The sequence below is a fragment of the Scleropages formosus genome, chromosome 12 (genome assembly GCF_900964775.1).
Source record: "Scleropages formosus chromosome 12, fSclFor1.1, whole genome shotgun sequence".
In the NCBI taxonomy this organism is placed as follows: domain Eukaryota; kingdom Metazoa; phylum Chordata; class Actinopteri; order Osteoglossiformes; family Osteoglossidae; genus Scleropages; species Scleropages formosus.
Window position 1 is genome coordinate 21,835,942 of NC_041817.1, and position 27,531 is coordinate 21,863,472.

A 27,531-nucleotide genomic window follows, 5' to 3' on the forward strand; every position below is an offset into this window, starting at 1 on the left:
AATGGTGGTTATGAATCAGTGATCGGTGATGATCAACGTACATCTACATGAGCCAAAGTCTTTCTTGTCCGCACCTCCGTCGAAATCCAGAAGCAAAACTTTAGGCTCATTCACAGAATCTACCTCATTCCATTGCGCCTTTGCAGGATGTTGCCGAGGACATCGCAGCTGTGTTTCAAATGTAAAGCCTCTCTTTGCACTTCCACAGATTTATTCTAGGAAGGTGATAAGAGACAAGTCTACTGGAATGGAGTTCAAAAAGCAAAACGTCTGACTTTTTCCCCCATCTATTGTCTTCAGAAACCTCAACTCAAATTCCCTTTTTCATGAAGTTATGGAACACAGGCTGCCAACTTTTACACACTTGGCAAGGAAATGAGCTTTAATACTGTGTTGTACACCTGATGTTCTGCTCTGTATACAGTATATGTGCATGACTGAAGTGTTTAAATTTGATCTGCACGAAATTCAAAGGAATTCTGGAACGTCCCGACGCCTTTCTGGAACATATCAGACAGTGCTCTGTCATCACGCCTGTGATATATCGCAACCTCTTGACCTGGAGTCCTCACCCTATGTACGTGATGTATCCGAAATTTCCCAGTATACTGTCTACACCTGCATGTTGTTACGACCCGATGCTGTTCATAAACCAAGAAAAAAAAGGAAACGGGAATTGACTGCGGCTGTTAGTCATTCAGACCATATTTACACTGCTAACAAAAGCTCAGTAGACAAAGGCAGAAGAGTTTGTCTAAAGGCACTAGGGTGAGGACAGGTGTGTACAAACGGTTTCACTCTTCGTCATAATGGCCTTTTAGTGTAATGCTCTTTAAGTACGACAAATTTGTCCTTATTCTCCGCTTCCGCTGCCATGTGTCCTCTTAAGGCTGCATTATTGCCCGGCCCCTTGCTGTACTCGGCGTCTGCGCTATTGAATTAAACGACTACTCTTCACAGAAGACTTCACAAACCAAAGCTCTCCCAGAGTGACTATTGCAAGGCCGGAGAGGAAAAATATAAATCACTTTCCTCGCAAGACCAGGCTCATAGTTTCTCCCTTCTGTTTCCCTCCATTTAGCTACCGTTTAAAACATTATCTGCCGAAGAAACCCGTGGATGGGATCCAACAGTTGGAGAAGGTTGAGTTATAGCTTTGCCAGTTTGCACAGCGTGCTCCTCAGCGCACCGTGACTGGAACTCCTCCGGAGTGCGTGAGAAGTCCTTCACGTCTGAAAATACGAGACCTGCAGGACACAGCACCGAGGCAAGGGTGCGAGGATAGTAGATCGCGAGTTATACAGATGGGAGAAACGGTGTGATTACGGTTAATGGGGATTCTCTCCTGGCTCCAGCTCATAGCCATGTCCATCCATACATCCTTCAAAGGCAGCAAACATGCTTCACAAATACATACATTTGAGACATCTTCCCAAAAATGTTGTCCAAGCTGGAGCAGTAATAAAATGACATGCTTTGATTTGGCTTACAAAAAAAAAAAAGTTTTTTTTTTTTTTTTTTTTTTTTAGGAATTACATGTTGAAAAAAGACTGCACTTATCCCTCCCAAAACTGTGACACATAAATCCCCATGAAATGACTCGTGTGCCACTTCATTCCACGCGCCCACTTTGACCGAACTCTACCCGACTGATAGATTCTGGGGAAGTCCGGAGAATCCCTCCATTAGGGCACATCTCAAATCCAGCACCGGAATTCCTCCACCACGGTCTGCTGGCAGGGTAGTAAATGTGGTATTCAATAATCCCCTGCCCACAGAGGCCTGTCTGTGACAGAGCCCCACCGCTATCTGCTCGCTGCCCACCGATCGTGTCAAATAATCCGCTGCCAGCGTGGGATGCAACCCAGGTCCCTCTCATCTCGCACTGCTGATGGGAAAGCCGTGCAAGCAACGGCAATCCAGATCGCGGTGGAAGAAACAACCTCGGCCTTACATGTTTTACTCTGTTTTTTTACATGTGCTATTTTGCAAAGGAGCAAACCGTTCCGAAGAGACCCTTTTCCAGTCTCTCTCACCTCTGGCACACTCACTGCACCCCTGATCTTCTTTTGGATTCTGCGAAAGGAGAACCAGCAGGCTCTCTGTGGATGTCTCACATGGGGTTTCTCAGCTTGTCTGGCTACCGTGACAAACACTGCGGGACAAGTTGGCAGCGGTGGGTGCTGGGTGTGATCTCGTCTCCATTACAGGACAAGACACACGCTGTCATGGGAGAAAAAGGGAGATTACGACCGTCAAAGACTGTCTCCCTCCCGGTCTGCTGCACAGCTACGGTAAAATAATTACCTCCTAAAAATTCGAAAACAGCAGCGAGTACAAAGGTGTGTGTGCCGGACTGTCAGGGGACTGTACTGCATTTGCTGAGGACGACCTTGTGAACTTTGGGATTTTTGTACCGTCGGGGAGCAGACACTAAGGGCTACTTCTGGAAATTTCAGTCTTAGAGAGGAGGGTCTAGAACAGTGTCTTAAGGGGTCTTGTGACACTCAAAGAGAGGCGTCAGGAGTGTGTCATGCGAGCAAGCTCAGGAACAGCTGGTAGTGTAGTAGTTAGAGCTATTGCCTTTGCATCCAAAGGTCATAGGTTCAATCCCCACCTCTGGCTCCAGTACCCTTGAGCAAGGTACTTACCCTAAATTGCTCTAGTAAATTACCAAGCTAGGGGGGTGTGGTGGCGCAGTGGGTTGGACCGCAGTCCTGCTCTCCGGTGGGTCTGGGGTTCAAGTCCTGCTTGGGGTGCCTTGCGGCGGACTGGCGTCCCGTCCTGGGTGTGTCCCCTTCCCCCTCCGGCCTTACGCCCTGTGTTGCCGGGTAGGCTCCGGTTCCCCGTGACCCCGTAAGGGACAAGCGGTTCTGAAATTACCAAGCTATTCAAATGGGTAAATCATTGTAACCTTAATGTTGTAAGCTGCTTTAGAGAAAAGCATCAGTTAAATGAATAAATGTGAGGAGGGCTGAGTGGAATTTTAAGAAATGCCATGCTGCCTATAAAGGCCCAACTGTTAACAGGAAAGATGCTTCTGTCCAAGTAAAGCTGTGTGCTGAGTCCTGGTTTGGCCAATGTTCAAAATAAGGTTTATAAAGTTAAGAACTGAAAAAGAGAGACATCTTCTAACCTCAGTGTGTAGCCATACTGACTGACTTTATCAGTTTTCTTTCACTTCATAAATATTTACATTAATTTTCTATATATATTTTTACTATATACATTAATTACTATATATTTACTTTGTTATTTCACTTCAAATATATTTACTTCACTACTTCATTACATTTAAATATAATTACACTAAAATGAGACTTTCCTCTAAACAAGCCGCCTAAGTTTCATCATAGTTTCACATATTAAGTACCCATAAACTCATCAATCTCAAAACTCAAAGTTCCAAAGTTTTGCCACTGAACTTTATGTATTAGTTTAATGTATTAGTTTATAGTTATAATGCTCTTATTTTGAGTCTCACACATTTGTGACATTAACACTTTTTAATTTAAGTGTGATAACTTCATTCCAGATAAATTCCTATTTTGGATGGAGGTAATATTTTAATTTGGAGTCAGATAACATACTAAAGCGGGGTGAGATAAGTTTCAAATTTTGGAGTTCAACCAAATTGCCTCCATATCATATTTTGTTCAAAGAGAGAAGTTCTTACTGAAACCTTCCCAGCTCTCACCTTAAGTGCTGTTTCGGAGAGTCCAGGTTACAGGAACATGCTATCGCCATGCGTTCCTGTCATTCCTGAGAACATTTCATACTGTAAATATTAACGATATGATGATAATGATATACTTATTTCAAAAATATAATTTTTTTGCCAAAGAACAGCTGACTGAGCTATACCTTTTTTTAAATAAAATACTGACTTCCTGCCCTTTTAAGACTAAGGCCCATGGTCCATCCGACCATTAGGTCCTGTCATCAGCTCTAAGGCCCATCCAGGTGTGATGGAACAATTTACATTATATTATAAAACACACACACCGACTGAAACTGCTTATCCCAAGCAGGGTCATGGCAAACAAGAGCCTGGTCCTGCAACACAGGGCACAAGGCTGGAGAAGGAGGGGACACACCCAGGATGGGATGCCAGTCTGTCACAAGGCACCCCAAGCAGCGAACAGACACAGCTCAAACCTGCTGTGCCACCACACCCCCGTTATTATAAAATAATATTATTTAAACCATTTAGCTGGTCCCTTTCTCAGAGACATCATAGTGGAAAGCTATTGTTTGATAAGCTACTTATAATTAAGTATCAATTCATAAAGCTGTGTATTTTTACTTGGATAGGTACCTAGCTCAGGGGAACACCAGGAGAGCAGAGGGTCAAACCCACCTCGTTCGAGTACAAGGTGACACCTCTAACCACCACGCCCCCTTCTGTCAAAATAGGGACAGCTGGCAGCACAGTGGTTAAAGCTATTGGCTTTGGATCCAAAGATGGCAGGTTTGATCCCCACCTCTTAAGCATGGTACTTCCCCTAAAATTGCTTCAGTAAAATTACCCAGCTGTGTAAATAATTGTAACTTTAACACTGCATGTTGCTTTAGAGAAAAAAGTGTCAGCTAAATGAATAAATGTAATGTGAAATAACATTAATGACAACACAAAAAGCCCTCTACATTGCCTGAACTGGCGCTGTGCACGGTCTGCCTCTCCCAGCCTCAGCCCTGGTGGATTCGTTCACAGCCTCAGCGGCGATCTGCTACCTGGGGGGTGAGCTAGTCGCTGACCGGGTGACAAAAACAAACAGGGTCTCACAAAAGGTTAAAGCAAACAGCGAGACGGCAGCTCTCAGCCTGCTGGTAGGCAGACTCTCCAACTGCTCAGATGGCATCCCGGGAAGAATGCAGCCCAGACAGCATAGAGAACAAATTGTCCAAATGGGAAAAGAATCACCCCACCCACAATGGAAGGTAAATTAATAAAAGAGACGCTGCAGGCTGTGTGTAGCTATTACACAGTGGATATGATTCATTTCGGCATTCCCACAGGCCAAGGGGATACATTTCAGCGGCGGGGGGGACAAGTCTCGCAGTGACAACCAGGTTCCTCTTTAAAAAGTGGGTCAGCTGCTCCAGTTACACACTGGCAGGATCCCTTCACATGATGTATGGGATATGAGATAGCTGGCATGTGCGTCGCTGGTGCGTTTCATTTACACGACACACTGAACAGAAAGAGGCGACTCGGTGCCTCCTGTCGCCACCAAGCCCAAAAAGTAACTGCAGGATGTTTGAGACAATACGTTCCATCTTTAAAGAACCACAAGCCCACGATGTACGGGAATAAACCCGGCACGAGCGCAGCACGAGGAGCACGAGTACACCGTTGTGTGTCTTCACCGGCCCTCACGCAACGCACGCCGACACTCCTCTGCGTTTCAAGAAGGAACATATCGAGATGAAGAGCAAAAAGCGGGACCGAGCCCAGGTGTCTGGGTGTCACTCAAGTTAGACAGCTGGAAAAGTGTAGAAATGCAAGTCTGGCCTCTTGCATAATGTGGGAGACTTATTCTACAAGTTCATTAAGTGCACTTCAGGGGACAATGAGTGAATCGCTGGGGGGGAGGGATGGAAAGTGTCCTTCAAAAACACTTGATGAAAAATATTTGAAAGACATATTTCATGCCTGACATATTTCACTGTTCAAACCCAAGTACATCAACTTAACCGAAATCACTCTTGCCTGGGTGGCTACAGTATATACAGTACACTGCCTGGTGCTACAGTGTATCAACTCTATCAATCACCGAATATATCAATTGTATCAACTGCGTATCAGTTAGTATCAGTTCAACTACGACGTGTCCTTCTTCTGTAATGTTTATCAGTTGTTTAAAACTGTGCATCAGCTGTGTATCAATTATTAGTAAGCCGGGTATCGATTCAGCATCAGCTGTTCATCGGCTCCGTATTAACTATTAATTTTCTTTTATTTTGTGTCAGCTATTTATCAGCTGTCAATTCAGTAGCAGCTCAGCTGTTTCTGATCCGGATCGATTCTGTGCGAACTCTGTAAACACGGACAAACTGAAACTGTCACTGTGTTACACCAGCAGTGACGACTGCGCAAGAGGACACACACATCACATGACGTGTCCAGCACGAAACTGCCCGTCCACCCGTCCTGGACTGGAGACAGACACCCACCTTGACCGGAGAGCTCCGCGTCGCAGCGGGCAGCTCCCGGATCGCGGTGCCCGGGGGAGAAGCGCCGACGCCGGCTGCGCATCCCAAGGAGACCCCGGCCAGGGAGACCCCGGTGAGGGACGCTCTCCCTCCGTTCCTGGGTCTCTGCTTAATCCCGTCCAGCAAGCGGACCAGCAGGATGTTGGCGGGCAGCTCGTCCACCCCGCAGTCCACGAGGATGCGGCACTCGGGGCAGCGCAGCTCGTTCCGCGAGCTCACGATGTTCTCGAGGCAGCGGCGGCAGAAGGTGTGTTGGCAGGGCAGCACCTTGGCCGTGGTGTCCAGGCGCTCGAGGCACACGGAGCACTCGAGCAGGTCCAGCAGCGACGACTCGTCCATCGTCGCTCAGGGGCGGTGGGCGCGGGAGCGCGGGAGAGCTCGGGGCTGCGCACGGCGCGCGGCGCGACGCGGGGCATCGGAGGGAGCGCGGGGACGGGACGCGCGAGACGCGCTTCTTCGCGCCGAGCGAGCGAGCGGGCTGCCGGAGAGCTGCGCGCGCGTAGGGAGCTCACTTGAGTGAGTGAGAGAGAGAGAGAGAGAGAGAGAGAGAGAGAGAAGGGGGGGGACCCGCAGCGCCGAGAGCGTCGCGAGCGTCGCAACCCCCTCCCCTTCTCCCCCTTCAAGACGCTTCGGTTACCTGCGAAATCAGAGCGAGCGAAAGGCGTCGAGCTCCTTCCCCACGTTCTACTTCCCATTGGATTGGCCGGAATCGATGCGGCCTCGCAGAGCGCGCTCGCGCTTGGGACAATCCCGGACGACGAGACCTCTTACATAAAAACTAAGCCGTCTTCTCCCGGTCAGCGTCCGCCGTGAAGTCAAGCGCCCAACGGTGTTTGTGAAGGAGACTCGTTCGTTTGCAAGGTGCGCTGCGAAGTACGAGTCGGAAAAGTGTCTCTGAGACGTTTCGCCGTGACCACCATTCATTCCGTGGGTCCGGTAGTACAATTAGAACTTCACACTCGGGCCAGCGGGTGGCGCAGTGCTTAAGTTAAGGACAGCGAGCTGTAACTTCGTATGGCGACACTCGAATGTGGTGTCGCCACATACATAGTCACAACTTCGCTATTTATACTTATATCAAGGTGATTTACAGCGTTAACCTAATTACAATGAGTCACCCATTTATACAACTACTTCGCTCAGGTACGACTGCTAGAGATGGGACGCGAACCTGCATCCTTCGGATCCAAAAGACAGCAGTGCAAACTCCTACACCGCCAGCTGCCCCGATAATGTACCATTTTCAAACAATACATCAACAGTTAGTGATATTATAGCGCAGATGCACGCGTTTTTGGTTTAGCACCGTTCACTGCGTGGGAGTGGGTCATAAAGGAAGATCAGGGGCCGAGTGCGAGTGCGTGTGCGCGCTAGTCCGTGAACGCGCTGGAAGCGACGCCTTAGAGCACACCTCCCCCTGGCGACACCTCGCAGAAGTGGCGTGTGTTTCGAGAACGTACACGGAAACAAACACACACACACACACACGCACACAAAGAGTCTGAAGCCGCTTGTCCCAGGCGGGGGTCGCGGCGAGCCAGAATCTAACCCGGCAACCTAGGGCGCAAGGCTGGAGGGGACACACCAAGGATGGGATGCCAGTCCATCGCAAGGCACCCCAAGCAAGACTCGAACCCCAAACCCACTGTGTCACCACACCCCCCCGTTGCCCGGAACCTGATGCTTTTAATGTGTTAGGAAAAAAAAACACACTACTGTACTATACTGTGCTGTAATCAGAAGGTTTCTCAGCTGTGAACTTAGTTAAAGGAAAGGTCTCCCTAGGGGAGTGGATTTTTTATTTTTTTTTTTTAAATTTGGATTATAACAACCTGTTGTATGGAAGATTGCAGGTTTTTAAGAAGAACGCAAGAGGAGCTAACACTTGTAATGGAAAGTGGTGTGTATTTGCATTTAGAGTATATATGAATAATTAACGCGCGAGAAGTCACAATCCCTGGCACTTTAACTGTAGCTCAGCTATTCATCAATGCAATTACTCTCAATACCCCACATGTAAGGATGCTTAGAACACGCATGTGTGGCATTCTGTAGCCATCTATGTTCAGCATCTGTTCTTAGTGATCTGCAGTTTGTGGAACATGGAATGAAATGGTTCCCACTGTTCAAAAAAATTATCTCTCACACACACACACACATACATACATACAAGGGGACTGCAGCAGGAGGGGAATTTGAATCAGAGACCCTCATATCACGAGGCAACAGTCCTAACCACTGTACCATCTGCTGGCCCTTATGGCATAATGCATAATAAAATTACTATAATAAACTCAGCTTTCTTTTGCACTAATATAACCTGTTCTCTTTCCTTTTACACTGTTTATTGTGTGTAAACTCAAACCCACAGGATACTGTGCTACTTGAAAGTATGTGAACCCCCTGCGTCCCTTACTTTTACCACAAAATGGTTATTTAATAAGAAACAGTGTTTCTCACCTGACACAATAGGTGTGTAATAACCAGATCCATATGTTGCTTTGAAGGAAATCATATGTGTAGTAGAAACATGCAAGTAGTGCAGGTATAAAAATAAGTGAACCCCAAGTTGCATTGGTTAAGCCAAGTAGGTAAGAAGAATCAGGGGTGTAAATCAGAATCATTTATTCATACATTTAAGATTTAGATTTTATACATGAATAATGACCATCCCTATAGGGTTCACATACTTTCAAACCATACTGTACAGTATGTACTACCACTAGGATCTCCTGAAGGGCATTATGGTCATTAATCTGTTTTCTTTAGGTGAGCTGCATAGAGCCCTACAGTATCCAGAACAGCAGCATTTTGTTAACAACTGGATGATTATTCACATAATAGCGCTGTGGTCTTTTTTAAGGCTTAAATCTTTTCTAATGTGATGGCAAATCTATGTGGTCCTAGCATCCTCTGGAAGTCTATCCATTGTCAACAAATGCTTTTCCCAAGCAGGGTCGCAGGGAGCCAGATCCTTACCCAGCAACACAAGGCACATGGTCGAAGTGGGAGGGGACACACCCTGGACAGGATGCCAGTCCATCGCAGGGCACCCCAAGCAGGGCTCGAACCCCAGACCCACCATAGAGCAGGCACTGGCTGAACCCACCGCACCACCACACTCCCTCATCCTCTGGAAATCAAGCTATAGAATAAATGCAGTATATGTTATACTGCCATATTTAGATGTCAGTGATCAATTTCTGTTCCCATAGTGCAGTTTGGTGCAAATAGTATATAATGAGCAAGTACATAAATACATAATGAGCAGAAAAAAAAGATGCAAGTGATTTCCAAATGTTATCCATAACCCAGGAAAGACAATGCAAAGAATCTGGCCAAATGCTCACACAATAACAAAGCATTTGTTTCTAATTATTGCCTATTTGTACGATTTTTTTAACAGAGACAGTCTAAAACTAACAAACACTGAAAATATGCTGAGAGAATAAAGATGCACATCTCCTCCAGCGTCCCATGTGAGCGCAGCATGAGGACTGGATGAGCGCGAATCTGCACAGGACAGGCATCATGCATGTTTTAATGAAACTGTAGAAACCTAGAAGCATATTTTTTGGTGCTGTCCCAGAAAAAAAGGACCGTACAGAAACAAAGACAGATCTTCACACCGCAGCCGAGCTGCACGGCAAACCGTTGGAGAGCAACTGTAAGCATTATTTCAGTGTCCTTTGACAAGCCGTGCAAACAAATGTAGTGTGGGCTGGAAATGGCGTTTGATAAGGAGAGCAGAAACCCTCGAAATGTTCACTGAAACTGTCGTGCACTGACATGTATCCATCTAAAAGTTTCCATCCTCCATGCCAACTTAAAATAAACACCAGCACACATGTTGTGGCATAACAGCCGGCAACAACAGCTCCGGTGTGTCAAGGTGCCAAGATAGATTTCAGTCTGCTGGCGTCACCGGCTCAGTTCCATTCTTTTTGTTTGCGTGTTTGAGTATTTGTTTCAAAAGATAAAAGAAATATAAAAATGGCCACTTACCACTGGAACACAAATATATATAGTCGCCAATATTTAGGCATAATCGCTTGTGTTTTCGTACAGCACTCACTTGGTGCTGTTGAAAAAAAGATCCAGAATAAGGATGTGTACACACACATACACACACTTGGTGAGAACCTGTCAGAAATTACATCTGCTTTTGAAAATTTACTTGATCATAGATCTATAAATGTTTTGCATGTAATATTTATAGACAGGGCTGCAATATTCAAGGCTAAGTCATAAAGCAGCCCTACTGACACACATCTTTCTTCGGACTATTGAAACTACGAAGTCAATGTTAAAGATTAAAAAATCTATTGTTTCATATTTGTACCATTAAAGCTGTCTTTTATGGAATTTAAAAGAACTCCACCTTTCCTAAACTTAAAAAAGTTTTAAGAGAGCCTAAAAGATGCTCCTCCCAGTTTGAAAGTAATAAGAAATATGAAAGTGCCCAACAAAGCATCACACATTTCTCAAATTAAATGATGCTTTCATTAGAGTTGGATGGCTGACTTGCAGTTTCCATGGCAACCACCTCCTAGCCTCCTGCGGAGAAGAAGGCAGCAGAGGAGTGAGTAAGGCCACCCCCTGCTGAGCTCGCGTGTCATGCCCTACAGTAACTACCCAGGCTTTAATGAATCACTGCGGTGATGTCACTTGCTCCAATCAGCTGGCAAAAAATTAATTCAGCATTGTTTCCTGGCACTGCAATACAACCTGAGATGTTTGACACAAGAATCAAAGTCAGGATGCTGCCAAAGATCTCAGCTCATGTGAGACTGGAAAAGTGTTGGGCCATCATAACTAAAAGAGGGCAGTTCAAATAAATAAATGAATAGATAGATAGATAGATAGATAGATAGATAGATAGATAGATAGTTTGTAAAAAGTTACAAAGGTGAGCAGCTCCTTTTTTACAAGTAAAAATGAAAAGAGTATGTGTCCTTGTCACTGTACAAATGATATAAAATATTATTTCCAAAGCCCCTTTCATCTGGTCTCGCATGTGGATGAGAAGGAAAGAGCAGCGCAACTACCATCCACCCCAAGCCCTGAAAATCAAACATTTCTGTACGTCATAAACTGATGGGTATAAAAATTCATAGTCACCATCACGTATGTGGAAAGAATCAACGAGGGAAAACGTTTTTGGTCCACACAACACCACAGACCATGAGTTCCACTGATTTTTTTTTCTACCCCGTTAATGTGTACAACCATTTAAAGAAAAAAAAAAAAAAACTGTCTAAACTTCAAATATTATTTGGATCTGTAGACTTTCAGCTCTGTTCTAGGCCTTTTCCGAAAATACTAAAAAAGATTTTTTTTTTTTACATAATAGCAATGTTGTTCTTTCAGATCTCGGCTTCTGTGAAATGCCTATATTCTTTTATTACTTGTTTTTTTTATTACACAGGGAAAAAAAAATGTAACTTAATGATGAAAGAAGGCTGAAAAAGCTCCAAAATCCAGACGTCTAGTCAGGATGTTTTCTCCCCTCATGTACTTCAAAGAGTTCTGAAATCTGTGATCTATTATATATACTAGATATATAATATCAGATACAGATAACTATATATACCACATCCTGTTGCCATGCTGTTATTTCTGTGTTTTTACAATGAAATATGTTTCATTCCATTTAGTCATTTTGTTTATCTGAGATATTTGTCCAACGTGACTGAAAATTGTTGCATTACTACAAAGCAGAACTGCTTACAAGGTGTCAAGATGATGCCACCATCCAGGATGAAATGTTGTGTTTCTGCAACACAAGGTCAGCCAACAACTAGGCTGCACACAATCATTTAATACAGTTAAAAAAGGCCGGGACAAATGTGCCTTTTTATACTTCTGCTTTATTAATTAATCTCAGTTATATAACTATGATTAAAATTTATTCATTCTCTTTTACCAATTATGAATTATTGCCTGTTTTCTTAGGGACTTTATGGTGCATAATCAGCGTTAGAAGAGATACAACCAAAATGTTCCTTAGAGGCGAAGATGATGAGACTTAGACTCATATTTTGGGCAAATTGTCAGGAAAGAGCAATAACTTGAAAAGGACATCGTGTTTGGTAAAGTCGAGGGCCAACGGAAAAGAGGTAAACCTTCAATGCGATGGTTTAATACAATTGTCGCAGCAATGAATGCAAACGATCAGGCGGCGCAAGGTCAGAGAACATTTTGCTCTGTTACACACAGGGTCACCACAAGTCGTAAACAACTTGACGGCAACTAACTAACTAACTAATTGGTCCATGTCCTCCACTCTGAACTGTTCATAACTGCATGTATTTTGCGTACTGGTAGCTGCAAAATACTTTCAGTATTAAAGCTTTTTGTGTGCTGATTTTATTGTGGTGATCTTAGTGTGGTGTTTCTTGTGCAGTGATGTTAGTGTGTTGATTTCAGTGCAGTGATTTTACTGCAGTGATTTTAGAGTGGTGTTCTTAGTGCAGTGTTTTTAGTGTGTTGATTTCAGTACGGTGATTTTGGTGTGGTTTTTTTGTACAGTGATTTTAGTGTGTTGATTTCAGTGCAGTGATTTTAGTGTGTTGATTTCAGTATTCTGATTTTAGTGTGGTGTTCTTAGTGCAGTGTTTTTAGTGTGTTGATTTCAGTACGGTGATTTTGGTGTGGTTTTTTTGTACAGTGATTTTAGTGTGTTGATTTCAGTGCAGTGATTTCAGTGCAGTGTTTTTTTGTGCAGTGATTTTAGTATTCTGTTTTTAGTGTGGTGTTCTTAGTGCAGTGATTTTAGTGTGGTGTTTTTAGTGTATTGATTTCAGTACGGTGATTTTGGTGTGGTTTTTTTGTACAGTGATTTTAGTGTGTTGATTTCAGTGCAGTGATTTCAGTGCAGTGTTTTTTTGTGCAGTGATTTTAGTATTCTGTTTTTAGTGTGGTGTTCTTAGTGCAGTGATTTTAGTGTGTTGATTTCAGTACGGTGATTTTGGTGTGGTTTTTTTTTTTACAGTGATTTTAGTGTGTTGATTTCAGTGCAGTGATTTCAGTGCAGTGTTTTTTGTGCAGTGATTTTAGTGTGTTGATTTCAGTATTCTGATTTTAGTGTGGTGTTCTTAGTGCAGTGATTTTAGTGTGGTGTTTTTAATGTGTTGATTTCAGTGCAGTGATTTTAATGTGGGTTTTTTGTACAGTGATTTTAGTGTGTTGGTTTCAGTGCAGTGATTTTAGTGTGCTGATTTTACTGCAGTGATTTTAGTGTGTTGATTTCAGTGCAGTGATTTTAATGCGGTGATTTCAGTGTGTTGTTTTCAGTATGCTGATTAGTGCGGTGTTTTTATTGTGGTGATTTTAGCGTGCGCTTCGTGGTGCACCAGTAGATGGTGGTCTCCGCTCACAGGACTGCAGCATCTCCGCACGCGCCCACCTGAATCAGGTTCATACTTTAACGCGCATCTGGGCGGAGACGCGGGGAGGGTGACTCCGTGCCCCTGTGGCTCTGCTCTCGAGGAGGAGCCACGGCTCGCAGAGACACCATGCGCGCAGCTCCGCGGACCTCACATGTCCCGGATCGGTCTGTCCAGGGACACCAGGTTCGGGGATCCACAGCAGCACCTCCCACACGGCCGGACAGGAGCGCGAGCGCTCCGACTTCACACCGATTGTAACTGTTTCGGGAGTGTGTGGACACGTTTCTGTACCAGATTCCTTCACCGGGGGGAAGGAAAGAAAGGAAGTTCCCGGAATCGCACCCTCTCCAGGTAAGGCGTTCCTCACCTTTTTATTTATTTATCATAATTCTGGAATGTGGAAGACGTGCATGGGGCAAATTCAGATAAACCTCAACGCACCGCATGGCCAGTTGGAAACTGAAAGTACACATGAATATCCTAGAAGGTGTGTGTTTTTCCACACATTTCAGCGTTTGAAGTCATGCGAATTGATACGCGCATCTTCTTATAGCGGAGGAAGCGCGACTTGGACTCTCTCCTTACGTTCTTCAGTGCACTTACCCGTCTGTCTGTACTTTTACACCCCTCCTTCAGACCCGCATCTACCACTTACCTGGCTTTATTCATTTAACAAAGCAACTTACAATGATTTACCCATTTATACAGCTGACTGGAGTAATTTAGAGTACGTGCTTTCCTCAAGGACACGACAGCTGGCATTCGAACCTACAACTTTGAAGCCACACGCAGCAGCTCTAATCACCCCCCCTTGTGCTGCATCTGAAGGTTGTCGGTTCGCATCCCATCCTGCGGGAGTACCCCTTTATCAAGCTATTAATCCCGTGCTGAGAAACCTTGCTATATATCAGTTATTTTAAATTTGGTTAATGTTGTAGGTTGAACTGGTCAAAGTGTCTACTACTACTACTAAAAATAAATAATAATAATCTGGATCCGGTACATCCTGTGTGAGTTATATCTGATGGGATTCAGTGTCTAAGAATCCGGCTCTTATTGCGAAGTGAGCTTCTCCATGTGCTCATCATGAGGCCAGTTGTTGGTTGCTCAGCTCCAGTGGAAATCACTCATCCTGAGTGTTTTAACGCGGCGCCTCCTGGGGCTGCTCTGCTGGGGGTGGCGGAACCGCGGCGTGCACTTTCTTGCACTTTGAACTCCCTCTCGGGGGTGGGAGGGGATGAGTCCCCACTTCCACCCGTGTCCCATCCTTGGTTGGTGCGAGAGGCTCTCGGCCCCGGATCTGTGCTGGCTTTCGTTGGCGCCTATTAATTAATTGGTTAATTAACGGGTTTCTCATTGTGACGTCGCAATATTGAGACGATATCAAGTGGAACAGAGGACGCGGGACAGTTTTAATTTCTCTTCTTGTTAAACTGGATTTATGTCATGTTGGACAACATCACTTTTGAGTTTTTCCCGTCTTTAAACGAATAGTGTCACTATTTAAATTAGTTGTGGCAGAGATTAAATTCTTAATTGTTTCAGTGTTTGAATAATTAACATAGGAGCTCCATTAATCCCGAAGTGATTCAGTACCGACGGCTCGTTTTCACTTTATTGTCGGGAAAGATGAGAAGAATGAAATATTGTAAGGAGACACCTCCCACACTGCTGATTGATACATACAGTTTATATATAATTATAGTAGTTAGGGTTTATTCCCATATTCAAAAGCTTGTTATAATAAGCGCGTCAGTGAGCGGTCAGTTTGCGCAGCGGTCAAAGCCGTTACTTTGCAGAGGGGTGGTTCTAGGTTCAAATCCCACTCCTAGTGCAGTACCCTTGATCAACGGACTCACCCTGATCCCCTGGGAAAAAAAAATACTGTTTAAATGGGTGAAATATCGCGGTTTAATATACAAACCCAAGGCTCTAAGTTAAAGTTGTCTGATAAAGGAAAATGCATTTATTCTTGGGCAAACAACAAAAGTTTTTTTTTTTTTCTTTTTTGGAACTTTTATTGTAACAGCTGGTAAACTGACAAAAATTGCATGACACTCCTTTGGCTGCCTGATTTTTTTTTTTTTTTTTTTTTTTTAGAACTTTTTAATTGAGTAAGTTTTAGTTTTTACAGGCACACATCATTAGTATAAACAATTTAAACTTTTCTGTTTTAATGCTGGAATGATGGTTTGTAGTTTATGGCTTTTTTACCCAGATGTCTAGACATCTTATTTTAATCTTTATTTTAGTTGTAGCTGGAAGACATAACGGGGTTGAAGATGCTGTGAAATCCTCCCCAAAATTGTGAAAAGCTGACACTTAAAAATTAGGAAACATACTTATAAAAACACTTGGTAAGGAAAGTGTGTTGGATTTACTACCAACTTTAAACCTGTTTTTAACACAGTGTCACGGTCAGTCCTTGTGTAACGGTGTCGCACTATTAGAATATTACTTTATCCCTTTATAAAATAACATGCTGTGAATTCAGGCTAATGTAGCTCAGCTTTGACAATAATTCTGAACAAATAACAAAATTATACTACTGCTGATGCCATCCAAAGGTGTTCAATGGTAATAAAACATAAAATCACATCAACTGTCAGTTCTTCAGACAGGAAAGTTAGTTAATCTAACCATTCTTCATCGCATTCACTTTTTGAGAGGGAAAGGGAATTTTTCTCCTGTTTTCTACTGAAGCGGTACCTTCTCTTGAACTGGTTAGATAAAACACTGAAGTTTAATTTGAGCTGACAAGTGGCCCTAAGGGAATGTACCTCTCTAAGTCATTTAGCCATTGGAATTAGATTTACCCCCCTGGGTGAGGCTGCTAAATTACACACAGGCTGATGGACAGTGAGGGTCACATGGTTCCATTTTCCACCTGTCAGGATGTGTGTTGTCAAGAGTTCATGATCTCAAACCCACAATCATTCGGTGGGGGGAAAAAACAGGAGTGCTGTGCTTCTCTGAAGAAAGGGGATTCCAAGAGTCTTTTGACGGAGAATCTCTTTTCTTACATCTGAAACATTTACAAGCTGTTTCTACAGCAAAGGTTGGACTGTCGTGTGTTGGATGGAGACTGGTTAAAAAAAAAAAAAAAAACGGTTTTATGGAACTGTTCTTAAGCGGTGCTGGGGGATGGTCATGTGCTACAGCTGATTGTAAGAAACCGCTGGCTGTCAGTGGCCACACGCATAATTATAAGGGAGAAATGAGCAACAGTCCCATAAGGCGACACCGCCGCCTTCAGCGTATCACCAAGGCCGGCAGAACCGGCGATGCCATTAAAAAGCAGTTACTGTAGCGAGTCTCCGCTATTAACTCTGTCGGAGACGAAAAGGTAAAGAAAGAAGGCCGAAAGTAAACTTTGCTGGAAGCTGGAGCCACGCAGACTAACTGCGGGCTCTCGTGGGGATCAGCGCAGAGGGGCTGATGAAAGGCAGGGCCTCCGTCTAATGCGCCGCTCTTAGTCACAGAGGCAGAGAGATTAGCGACGCAGGGTGCAGTCTGAGGTGGGAGAGCCACCGCGTCTCCTTCCTTGTGGGCACCCCCGCTCTTTGTTCTCACCGTCCTTGCAGCGGAAAGCTGACGGAGACCCTGCAATTAGAGCAATCGAAACATGGGCAGGGTGCGAGCTTCTCAGCCAACTGCAGAGAGACGTACCGGACGGCCATGCAGATGCCAACACCTCTTTTCCTTCTCCACACGCTCCGCCAAAACTGCCTATGTGTTTTAGAATTTGAATATCCCAATCCTCTCATTCTCACTCTTCCCCCACAATAACAGCCTGGAACGAGAGTTTTGAAGGGACTTAAAGCACCGAGCGCTTTAAAGTTTACGGGATATCGATCCACTTGGACAATCTGCACGTGGGATAAAAGTGAACTCTCAGGGATAACTTACCTTTCGCCACATATATAATATTTTCTTTTACTCTGCAGAAAATTACATGAACATTTAGCTGTGTCACACGTGCTTTTCTACAAGGGAACACACAGCGCAGAGTAGCGTACAGACACACGATTACTGTAGCACAGTTTGTCCAAGACCACCCTTTTTTAGTTCACATTACTGGAGTAGCTGCCTATAGAACTGAGAGCCAGAGAGGAAATACAGAAGTGATGGTGACAGACATTATGAAAATTTTAGTACACATTTAACTGATGCTTTTCTCCAGCGTCACTTACAATTATTTACCCAGCTGGGGAATTTTTTTTAACTGAAGCAATTTAGGGTAAGTACATTGCTCAAGGGCACTACAGCTGAAGGGGGATTCAAACCTGCAATGTTGGGGTCCAAAGGCAGCAGCTCGAACCAGCACACTACCAGCTGCCCCTACTACATTGAAAGAGCTGTTAGGAGATCGGGAGCGAAATGGAGCGCAAAGAGCTGTGCTTCGAGAGCTTTCTCGAATGCCGGAAGGGATTCGGCAGCACAGGAGATCCTTGTTCACGTGGATTTCCTGTGTGTTGTGGTTTGAAGACAGTAGCTCACAATCAGGCTGCCGAGAAGAAGTTTTCGAAGGCGACGTGTTTACCCTCGTGATTCCTACATTCGATCCCGGCGCGGGTAGCGTCTTTCCCCGGTGCCCCCCGCAATCAGAGCGACTGACCTCGCTCATTGACCCCGTAGAAAACACAAAGATGACCCCGCCTCCGCTTCACCGTTACCACACCTCTAATCCGAAAATTCCAGCACAAATCTGGAACTCGGCGTGGCTGCATTAGAAGAGCAATTTAGCAATTTGCCTGCCAGGAGTATGACTGCACTCATGTGCCATTTTGCAGGATGGCACGTTTACCTGTATCCATCACCCAGCGGCGAGATCAACTCCCTGCTCCCAGCAGAGTGCGTCTAGCAATGTTCCACGCAGGGCTACGCTGTACGTGGCTTATGGCTGACTTTCAGGCTGTAGTTGGGACTGCTTTTGTGCCCTCGGGCGATGACACTTTGGCTCAGTCTGACACACAGCACCGCCGTTCCATTTCCCTGACCTTGTACCCTAAAGGAGGGATTAAGCAACTTTTCAGAACAGACTTCCTTTAAAAGAGTGCATTCCTTATCTGAACTCCTTACTTCTGTCGAAACAGGCAGAATTATGGATCAGACTAGAACATCTGAAAAGACGTTTTTAAAAAATTAATTGTCGTACATTTTTCTTGTTGATTAACTGCAGGAAAATTTGTCATCAAATGTATCTGCTCAAGCTAAAATCCATGATGTAATAAAAGTGACAGTAGTTGTGTGCTGCATCCAAATGATTTGGTGTGCTCGCTTATGACGGGGTGACTACATGGGCATCATAACTCATAACTCTTTGTTACTTACTCACATCTGGCCTGGGAAACACAAAGAGGGAGAGAAAGGGAAACTGGAAGACACCAGACAGCTGACGTTACCAGGATCACACTAAATTATGTTTGTTTACTTGTTTACGAAATGAAAAAAAAAATAATATAAATGGTTACAAAAGGATTTTTTTTTTGCAAAGTTTATGTTTGTAGTTATTGGGTAAAATAACCATGTTTTCTAATCTGGTTAGAGCTTATTAACAGTCAGGAGAAAGTTGGAAAGAGGTCAATAAAGCTGTATTTTAAATCTGTACGTGAAAAGGCAGAGCTGTTAGGAATACTGTATGTAGAAGATGAGAAATGTACATTTTCAATAAACTACTGAGACAGCACTTGAAGCTGTATTCCATCAGAAGGGCTGAGATCAGAGAAGACACTTTCCTAATTTCCTGCTCCGGGTGGAATAGATAACATTAAACTCTGTATGTACAGTAGTACATTAACGCTCCCACAAGTTTCTCCCGAAAGTGCACTCTGCCGTGTTTTACAGTTGTCTTCTTTTTCTCAAAAAAGACTTGAAAGAGTAAGTGTCTTCGCCAGCTTTCAAGGGGACTTTCGGAAAAAAGAAAAAGAATTTTAAACGAGGATTACGGTGACTTTGTGACTTAAAGTTGTTCTATCGTTACGAATCACCAGGGTGGAGGAGCCAGTCAAAACCGGCCAGGTTCCGTTCTGCTCAAATGTGTAAATTAGCTCTGAATCACCATTAGTGTTATATTTCAATACATTAGGGGTTAAAGTTATGGTTAGGATAGGGTTACAGTCAGGATTAGGGTTAGGGGTTAGGGTTAGGTTAGGATTAGGGTTAGGGGTTAGGTTAGGGATAGGGATAGGGTTTGGTTTAGGGTTAGGGTTAGGTTATGATTAGGATGGGGTTAGAATCAAGATTAGGGTTAGGGTTTGGGTTTAGGGTTAGGATTAGATTAGGGTTAGCGTTATGGGTTAGGGTTAATCCGAACACAACCCTAACCACCGAATAATGGTACGATAAGGGAAACTTTGAAAATATGACATGGCATCACCTCTCCTCAAATTAAATCTAGATTAAAAAACCAACTGCTTCCATTTCTCAGGCTGGTACTGAACTAGCTACACCTGGCATTCATATCTCGCGTTCAGAAATTTTGAATGAAACAAACCCGTAGTGAGGAAACTCAAATGGACAGATTTAAAGAGCCCCATTTAAAGAATAAATGATGTCTATTCATTAATCCCTCTCCAGGGAAGAGATATTTCAGGCTTGTTAATGATAAGGATAATGATACTCTGTGTATTTATCTTAGATTATGCGGTTGTTAGAAGATTAATAACCTGAGGCCGAATTTCAAACGAGGCAAGCCCCGACAGAGACCACTTAGATGGAGGTGTCAGAAGCAGACCTGCTCTTCAAACATACCGAGGTGCATTCCAGGCCCTAGAAGAGCTGGGTTCGCAGCCCAGAGAGCCACCGCTGGAAAACGATGAAAGCGGACTGGGTGTGTGTGTTCCTTTAGTCTCGTAATGAGATAGAAGCTTTGGGGCACACTCGTTTGGCTGCTTCTTTACTTCCTGTAAAACAAAAAAAAAAAAGTTTGTTTTTTTTCCTCTTCTGAAACGTAGTGCCGAGGGGTCTCCAGCAGACAGACAGTCTGCGCCGAACCGGTTGTGGTTGTTCTCCGCAATAATTCACACAATTAAATCTTATTAGACTTAAAAAGGCAGCTTTTGATGAGCAGTAACAGCTGTATTGAACAAACGCGGAGAGACGCCGCCTCTGTTCCCTTTGATTAGCTTTTACATAAGACTGCACAGTTTTGCCAAAAAGGTGTCACCGTCATCATCGCGACGGTCTCGGCCAACGCGAGTACTCGTGAGTGACCTCGTACGGTCATCACCGCACACTTATGGCTGAAACCTTCAACTTGTAAGCTCACCGGTCCGCTCAATGTGTCACCGTGATGGTTGTTAATACCTGACTGCTAACTGGTCAGTCACGCTTCAACTATCCAACCATCTGTCTATTATCAACCTCTTGTCTAATGCAGGGTCGTGGTGGTCCTGAGCCTATCTTGGAATCACTTGGCGTGAACCAGGGAGCATCATGGATGGGACACCGGCCCATCTCAGGGAAATTGAGCACACTTATTCGCTCATGTACACACACTGAGGACAATTTAGAGTTACAGGTTCACCTAAGATGCATGTCTTGGGACTGTGGGAGGAAACCAGAGCACCTGGAGAAAACCCATGCGAACACAGGGAGAGCATGCAAACGTGCGGAGGTTTGAACTGTTAATGCAAAAGCCTCGGTGTGAGCAAAACATGGAATGCTGGGTCAGCACCATCTCACTAAAGCCACTTTGTTCTCACTTTGTAGAGTAGAGGAACAGAAAGGGGTAGAGTGATTTCAGTGCAGCCCTGGTCGATGTGCAGCCCTGAGGGAACAGGCTGGAGGATCCGGAGCATAAGCATCATCGATGCTGGCGAGGTGTAGCCCACCACTGTCCTTTGTACCTGCAGCCAGGCTTTGGCGATTCTCCCACACAGAACTGGAAGAATGACAGATTTTTTTCCTATACGTCACTTCCCATGACGAAATCTTCAAACGCACGGGCAGAATTTAGAGTCGGCCTCTTTGCAGAGCGGGGTGCACTTTGTGTGGGGATTTTGAAGAGCTGAGGAAGGTTCAAACAATACGGGAAACAATGAGGCGAATGAGCCGGTGGCTCTCCGAAACCCGTCTGTTCCCGCACCCCAGGCAGTTATCCATCCGTGAGAATAGGAGGGCACGGTTTGCACAAGTTCACAATTCATTCGCACATTATTGTGCATATTGATGCCTTGTTTGTCCGAAAACGTATACATCCCCACACACACACAGTCTCAAGCCACTTGTCCTGGCAAATCAGAGCCTAAGCCAGCAACAAAGGGCATAGGGCTTGAGACACACACACACACAGGACAGGACACCAGTCCCTCACAAGGCACCCCAAGCAAGACTCGAACCCCAGACCCACCAGAGAGTGGGACCTGGCCAAACCCGCTGTGCCACCACACCTCCTTCTCCCAAAACCATATGTTCATTTTTCCTGGACATTGTTTACCGATAAAAATCAACAGCACTCAGTTTAACAAAAATGGCATTTCTCAAATTCCCAAATTCGTGACTTGGTTACAGAATTAAAAATGTTAAAAAAATCTGGATTAATCAGCTCGTGTCAAAACCAGCGTATTAAAACTGAAGCGCTGATGCCTTAGTAGCTTTACTGGGTTTTTTTCCTGAAAAGTGAACACAGTTAAAGATTATATTCCCTTAACCGCTTTCCCTCCTGTTATCCTACCTCACTTCAATAAATCCTGTGATGCAAATGCTCCCAGTCATTTGCCAGGAGGTTATCTAATTTATTCCAGTGTACATCTAGAAGGAAAGCGGTCTGACACTTCCCCTGTCAAAGGAAAGTGAATTATAAGAGCACGACTCGGAGCTATGTAGCGTACTGTCATTATCCCAAAGCGTATCATTTTTTTCATTCTGATCTTTGTGATCACGCCTCCCTTCTTCAAAACGTCAATGCAGTGACATTAAAGTAGCGTGCAGTTTGTCATATGTGGGCATTTCATTTTTAAGTCGGGACAATTTAAGATTCCGTTGATTCGGCTTTTCCTCGGGCACCTTCATAATGAACATTCGTCAGATTCATAATTTAAGATTTTTTTTCGATTTATGCAGTAATTCCAAAGAATCTCACCCCACCCCCCACACACACACACACACACACACACACAGTGTGGTGGAACACACATTTCTCCGAATAGAGAGGAAAGTAGCACACCTATTAGGAACGAGTGTGAAGCTCAGGCCCGTGGCCAGATGGCGCCTTCATGTATGACAGACTGTCTTTTTGATGTCAACAAGCATTCGGCTTCTGCTCGTCTCACTCCCTCCCCTCAGCTGAGTCAGTGCGGTTGCCACCCATGAAGCCATACCCCCCCCAAAAGAAAAAAAAAAACACCAAAACAGTCAGAGACTCCCCCTAGAGAGCCAGTCGAACCCTCATCTAGTTTGCTGTTCAACCACCAACAAGGCGTCTAATTAGACATTTGCTTGCATGAACTTGTGTTGATCCAAGGTCAATACCGTACAATTTTTTTATTATTTCCAAATTTTCCCCACTTTGATTTTTGGAACGTGGATATAGACATCGCAGAAGGCCGTCCACGGTGTATATTTATGCAATTAAATATGTATTTACAAACTTTAATGTGTGCGCACGTATGCATTTTTAAAGCTGGAATCCTGGCGCTCGCATCTTCCTTAACATGTTGGCCGTGGCAATGTTTGCTTAAAAGCCTTGAAGTGCTCTCAGTTTTTTAAGTTTTATTTGAGTGCGAAAGCGCTGGAAATCATTTTAAATATCGCCGCACCGTGGAATATTTGCCATTATTTGTGTTCTCGGAATATCGAGTTTCCAAACAAACGGCAAAATTCATCGTGCTTCCAAGTGAGCGTTAAAGAGGCCAGATGCTTCGTGCTGTTTGCTTCGGCTATTCTGGCACGTCAAGGCTGCGGACGTTGTTCTCCTCGAACCGGTTGCCTTATCCTTCATTTCAGGAGCCGTGAAATCCATCTGTTCTTATTCCACCTGAGCCCACAATGCACCTTGACACCTGCAAGGATTCACAGTGCGTCAGTCTGCAAAACGTAGACGGGCAGCCGTGCCATGTGATCGCACTGCTTCTGTGGATCATACTGATATCTCGCATCTTCTACATCTCTACATTATTTTTGTAGGAAGGGCAAAGAGTGTTTACGAACTCGTCTAAGGTATTTTCGCACTACCTGGCTACCCTAGATCGTTCCTCATGATTTGACTCATCTTAGAGTGAACCTGGATCTTAAATTAAAACTGTTGTCCTGTGGTATGTGGAGAGGAATAAAATGAACTGGGGAGCAGTCGAGGAGAAGCAGAGATTATACACCTTGATGGAGGTTGCCAGCGGTCAAAGAGAACTGGAGGCTCTCGATCTCCCATCGTTCAGCAGCACGAGTAACCGCACGCTATTGCAAAATAAGGCGGTGGGGGGGGCAATCAGGGTTGTGGAGCCTCTTTGGGACTGCGGTGTTTACTGCCTTGATGACCATTACAGTGCTGCTCCACCTCCAGGGATGGCATAGACGGGCATGCGGGTCCACGCCCAGCACCACAGAGCTCCAGACACCCAATGTTCTCTTGCTCATATTGTTGTGAAACTCAGAGTATATTAATGTGGGGGGGAAAAAAAAAAAAAAAAAACAACAGTGCCAAAAACGAACTGCAGAATTAAGACGAAATGCAGAGACCAGCTACTTCGCATCAAAGCACGACAAAATACCCCTTTTTACTTCGTTACGCACCTAACACGGGCGAGTGCGAACGGAATGCTCTAAGCGTTCATGCCGGGCTCGTCCTCAAAACATCTACTACAAAGAGGTTGAGCACAACATTTCTTGATGATGGTTTGTGAAGCGCAGCCTGTTGGGGCGCTTGCGTGAGACTCAAAAGCACGTGCCGCTACTAAACGTACGTGAAAGTATTAGCAATTAGTCTTAGTCCAAGTTGTCTTGACACCTCATCATCTCCTTTCAATTAGAGCGCTATTATTTATGCGCTAATGAAAGAAATGTGAGCACGCTGTTATTATATTTCTGGGCTCGGTCCAGCATAGGGCTGCTCTCCTGTAGGTAAAGACAGCTGCCGGGGGGGGGGGGGGGGTCGGGCGGAGCTTTAAGCCTCTCTTAGGGCCCGCGCTGCCGTAAACATCCCTAAATCTGTTGGCTTCTCTATGAGCGCATTACTTTGCCTAAACAAATAAATGTATCGAATAAATCAAAACGTCTGAACTGTTTCTGCAAACTTCATATTTTTCTTTAATTTATGCGCCCTTTTAAACATACCTGCAGTTGCTTGTGTAACAATACGGAGGTCTTTGCCAAAGAAACTGGAAGGGATGCCAAAAGTGACAAAAGTTCACGGATGTGAAACAAAAGCGATAACTGAAGTCGATCTGGAATAAACACCGCTTTTATTGTATGTAGGAGGAAAAAAAGTTGTGCTCCGTCACGTGCTTGTAATGGTGTAAAAGAAAATGTGTGTGTGTGTGTGCGGTGTGAACGTTCTTACTGGCCACTGAAGATGAAGTATACATGGTGTAATGTCTGCTAATGATGACAAACGACCTGAAGGAAGAGCTGTTGGTCTCGAACCACTTACCTCACTACATTAACATTGCACTACCCATTAACTACGTTAGGACGGTTTGTGCATTTTGGGCGATTTGACTCACAACATAATTACAGCTGGCATCACTCAAATCCTACCCCTTCCAAAGAATATGATTTTCAATTGCAAACATGTCCAGCGAGCCTCGTTTGCGTTCGTCTTGGTTTTCGGTTATTTATTTGTGAAACGGGGTGCACGGTGGCACTGCGGGTAGTGCTGGTGCCTCATCGGTGCCTCCTGGGCCTCAGCTGGTTCCTCCAGGGCTGTGGGTTCAAACATGGATTCAAATCTGGCTCAGCTGATGTGTTCTCCCCGTGTTCGCTCGGGTTTCATCCAGGTGCTCTGGTTTCCTCCCACAGTCCAAAGATATGTGGTTCAGGTGACAGACTGACATGCAGTACAACCCTAAAATGGACAAGCGGTTACTGATGACGGATGTACAGTATTTGTTTGAAAAGTGAGAGAGCTGTGATTTGTGTCTACCTTGAGGTCACATGAATATGAATATATTTTGTTGTTCAGCTGACAAGCAAAATTTTTAGCTCCTTCATTTAACCGGATCTTTTAACAAAACGGCTCAGGCGATACGTTCCTACTCGCTGTTGAAAGGTCACAGCCCTCCATGCTTCAAGCCCGTGCCCTTAGTCACTGTACTGTACCACTGTGTTTTAACAAGACAGTTTCAAGCAAGACCATCTAGCTGTGCCGGTGTAAAGTGTTCCAAGCATGCTAAATTAAATTTCCCATGAGCACCCACAGCTCAGGTGGCGTTCATAGGAAAGCTGCCATTTCTCTCTCAGCATCAGCAGAAACAGCTGTACGCCGTATTCTTTACATCGACATCAAAAGCAGATCCCGACTCCCCGTCCAAAAGCCTCTGTGGTGGCGGGCTGATGGATTGGGCCTGGAGCTGCCTAATGAACCACACTTAATTAGCACAGGAGGCTCCCCCCAGGTGAGGCATGGGGGCTCAACTGGAAACATTACATGTAAAATCGGGGTGCTGATGGGCTCTGTCATATTCTAATCTTCCCAGCCGACTCCCAGCGTGCCACGTCTGGCTGCTGCAGCAGCCACGCTCGAGCGAGACGGAGCCGCCGAACGCTGAGACGACGTGTTTATTAAAGGTGGAGAATGACAGCAATGCTCCGAGTGCCGAAGGCTGCAGGCGGGCAGCGTGTCGGGATACCGCCGCTCCTCGCCGGCGGGAAGCGGCTGGGGTGCGAGCCTCGACAAGAGAGGGGTATCCGCCTTCAGCTCAACGGTTCACTCTTCCTCTCCTCCCTTTCCCAGTGCACCCGGGGCAAGGCAAGAAGATGGCCCGGAGCGGGGACCGAAAACGCACCTGCTTCTTGTCCTGCTTGCTGGTGAGCGCAGCGCCGAATTTTACCCGCGCAGGATCGAGGGTGGATCCGCTCGCGATCTGGCAGAGTTCGAGCTAGACTTTTGGAGGGCCTTGCCAAATATTGCAAAAGAAGCATTGTTGACTACGCTTTAGTAAGAAAGTACTTTTAAATCTGTCTTCAGCCTGGCCTGTTTTTCCCTTTTTGATGACTTTACTTGGCAAAGCTCCCATTTCAATTTGGGGTCCTATAATTACACCCCTTACATTCTCTCAAGCCGTTAGATTAAGGTAAGTTCACATCATTTGTTCTACAGTTTCAGCTGGAGGACTCACTCACACATATACACACACACACAGGCTGAAGCCGCTGCTCCCAAGAGCCTAACCCAGCAACGCAGGGCATAAGGCTGGAGGGTGAGGGAACACACCGAGTACGGGACACCAGTCCGCTGCGAGGCACCCCAAGTGGGACTCGAACCCAGCCAAACCCTCTGCGCCACCGCACTCCTCCTCACACATATAGGTTACATTTATTCATTTAGCAGACGCTTTTCTCCAAAGTGACTTCCAATGAACTCTATGGAGTGTTATGAGCCCGCATACCTTATTCACCGTGGTGACTTACACTGCTAGATACACTACTTACACTGGGTCGCTCATCCGTACATCAGTGGAACACACTCTCTCTGTCACTCACACACTATGGGGGAACCTGAACAAGGAGTGTTTGGACTGTGGGAGGAAACCAGAGCAAACCCACACAGACTGAGCAGGGATTGAACTCATGCCCTCTCACATTACCCAGGCACTGTGAGACAGCAGCGCTACTCGCTGTGCCGCCATGCCGCCCTGGTTGACGTCATACGATCTAAGATGTGATATGTAGCATTTTCTTTGCAAAGACACACAATGCAGTGGTTTAAAACGAGCGAGTGTCACTTCCAGTGATGTTGAGAACATCCATTCATGCTTCTCAGTTTTTC

The 27,531-nt window shown here is 45.0% G+C and overlaps 2 protein-coding genes across 2 annotated transcripts in view; one reads left to right on the forward strand and one right to left on the reverse strand.

Annotated features, from left to right (window-relative positions):
• The window catches only part of LOC108928485 (E3 ubiquitin-protein ligase SH3RF3-like), a 101,654-nt gene extending 94,506 nt beyond the window's left edge, over positions 1-7,148 (reverse strand). The window contains exon 1 of the mRNA XM_029257103.1: positions 6,178-7,148. Coding sequence (XP_029112936.1) covers positions 6,178-6,555 — 378 coding nt within the window. The 5' untranslated portion in view covers positions 6,556-7,148. The remainder of the gene's footprint in view (positions 1-6,177) is intronic.
• Positions 7,149-13,725: 6,577 nt separating this feature from the next.
• The window catches only part of edar (ectodysplasin A receptor), a 32,877-nt gene continuing 19,071 nt past the window's right edge, over positions 13,726-27,531 (forward strand). Inside the window, exons 1-2 of the mRNA XM_018743635.2 lie at positions 13,726-13,958; positions 26,497-26,570. Coding sequence (XP_018599151.1) covers positions 26,520-26,570 — 51 coding nt within the window. The 5' untranslated portion in view covers positions 13,726-13,958; positions 26,497-26,519. The remainder of the gene's footprint in view (positions 13,959-26,496; positions 26,571-27,531) is intronic.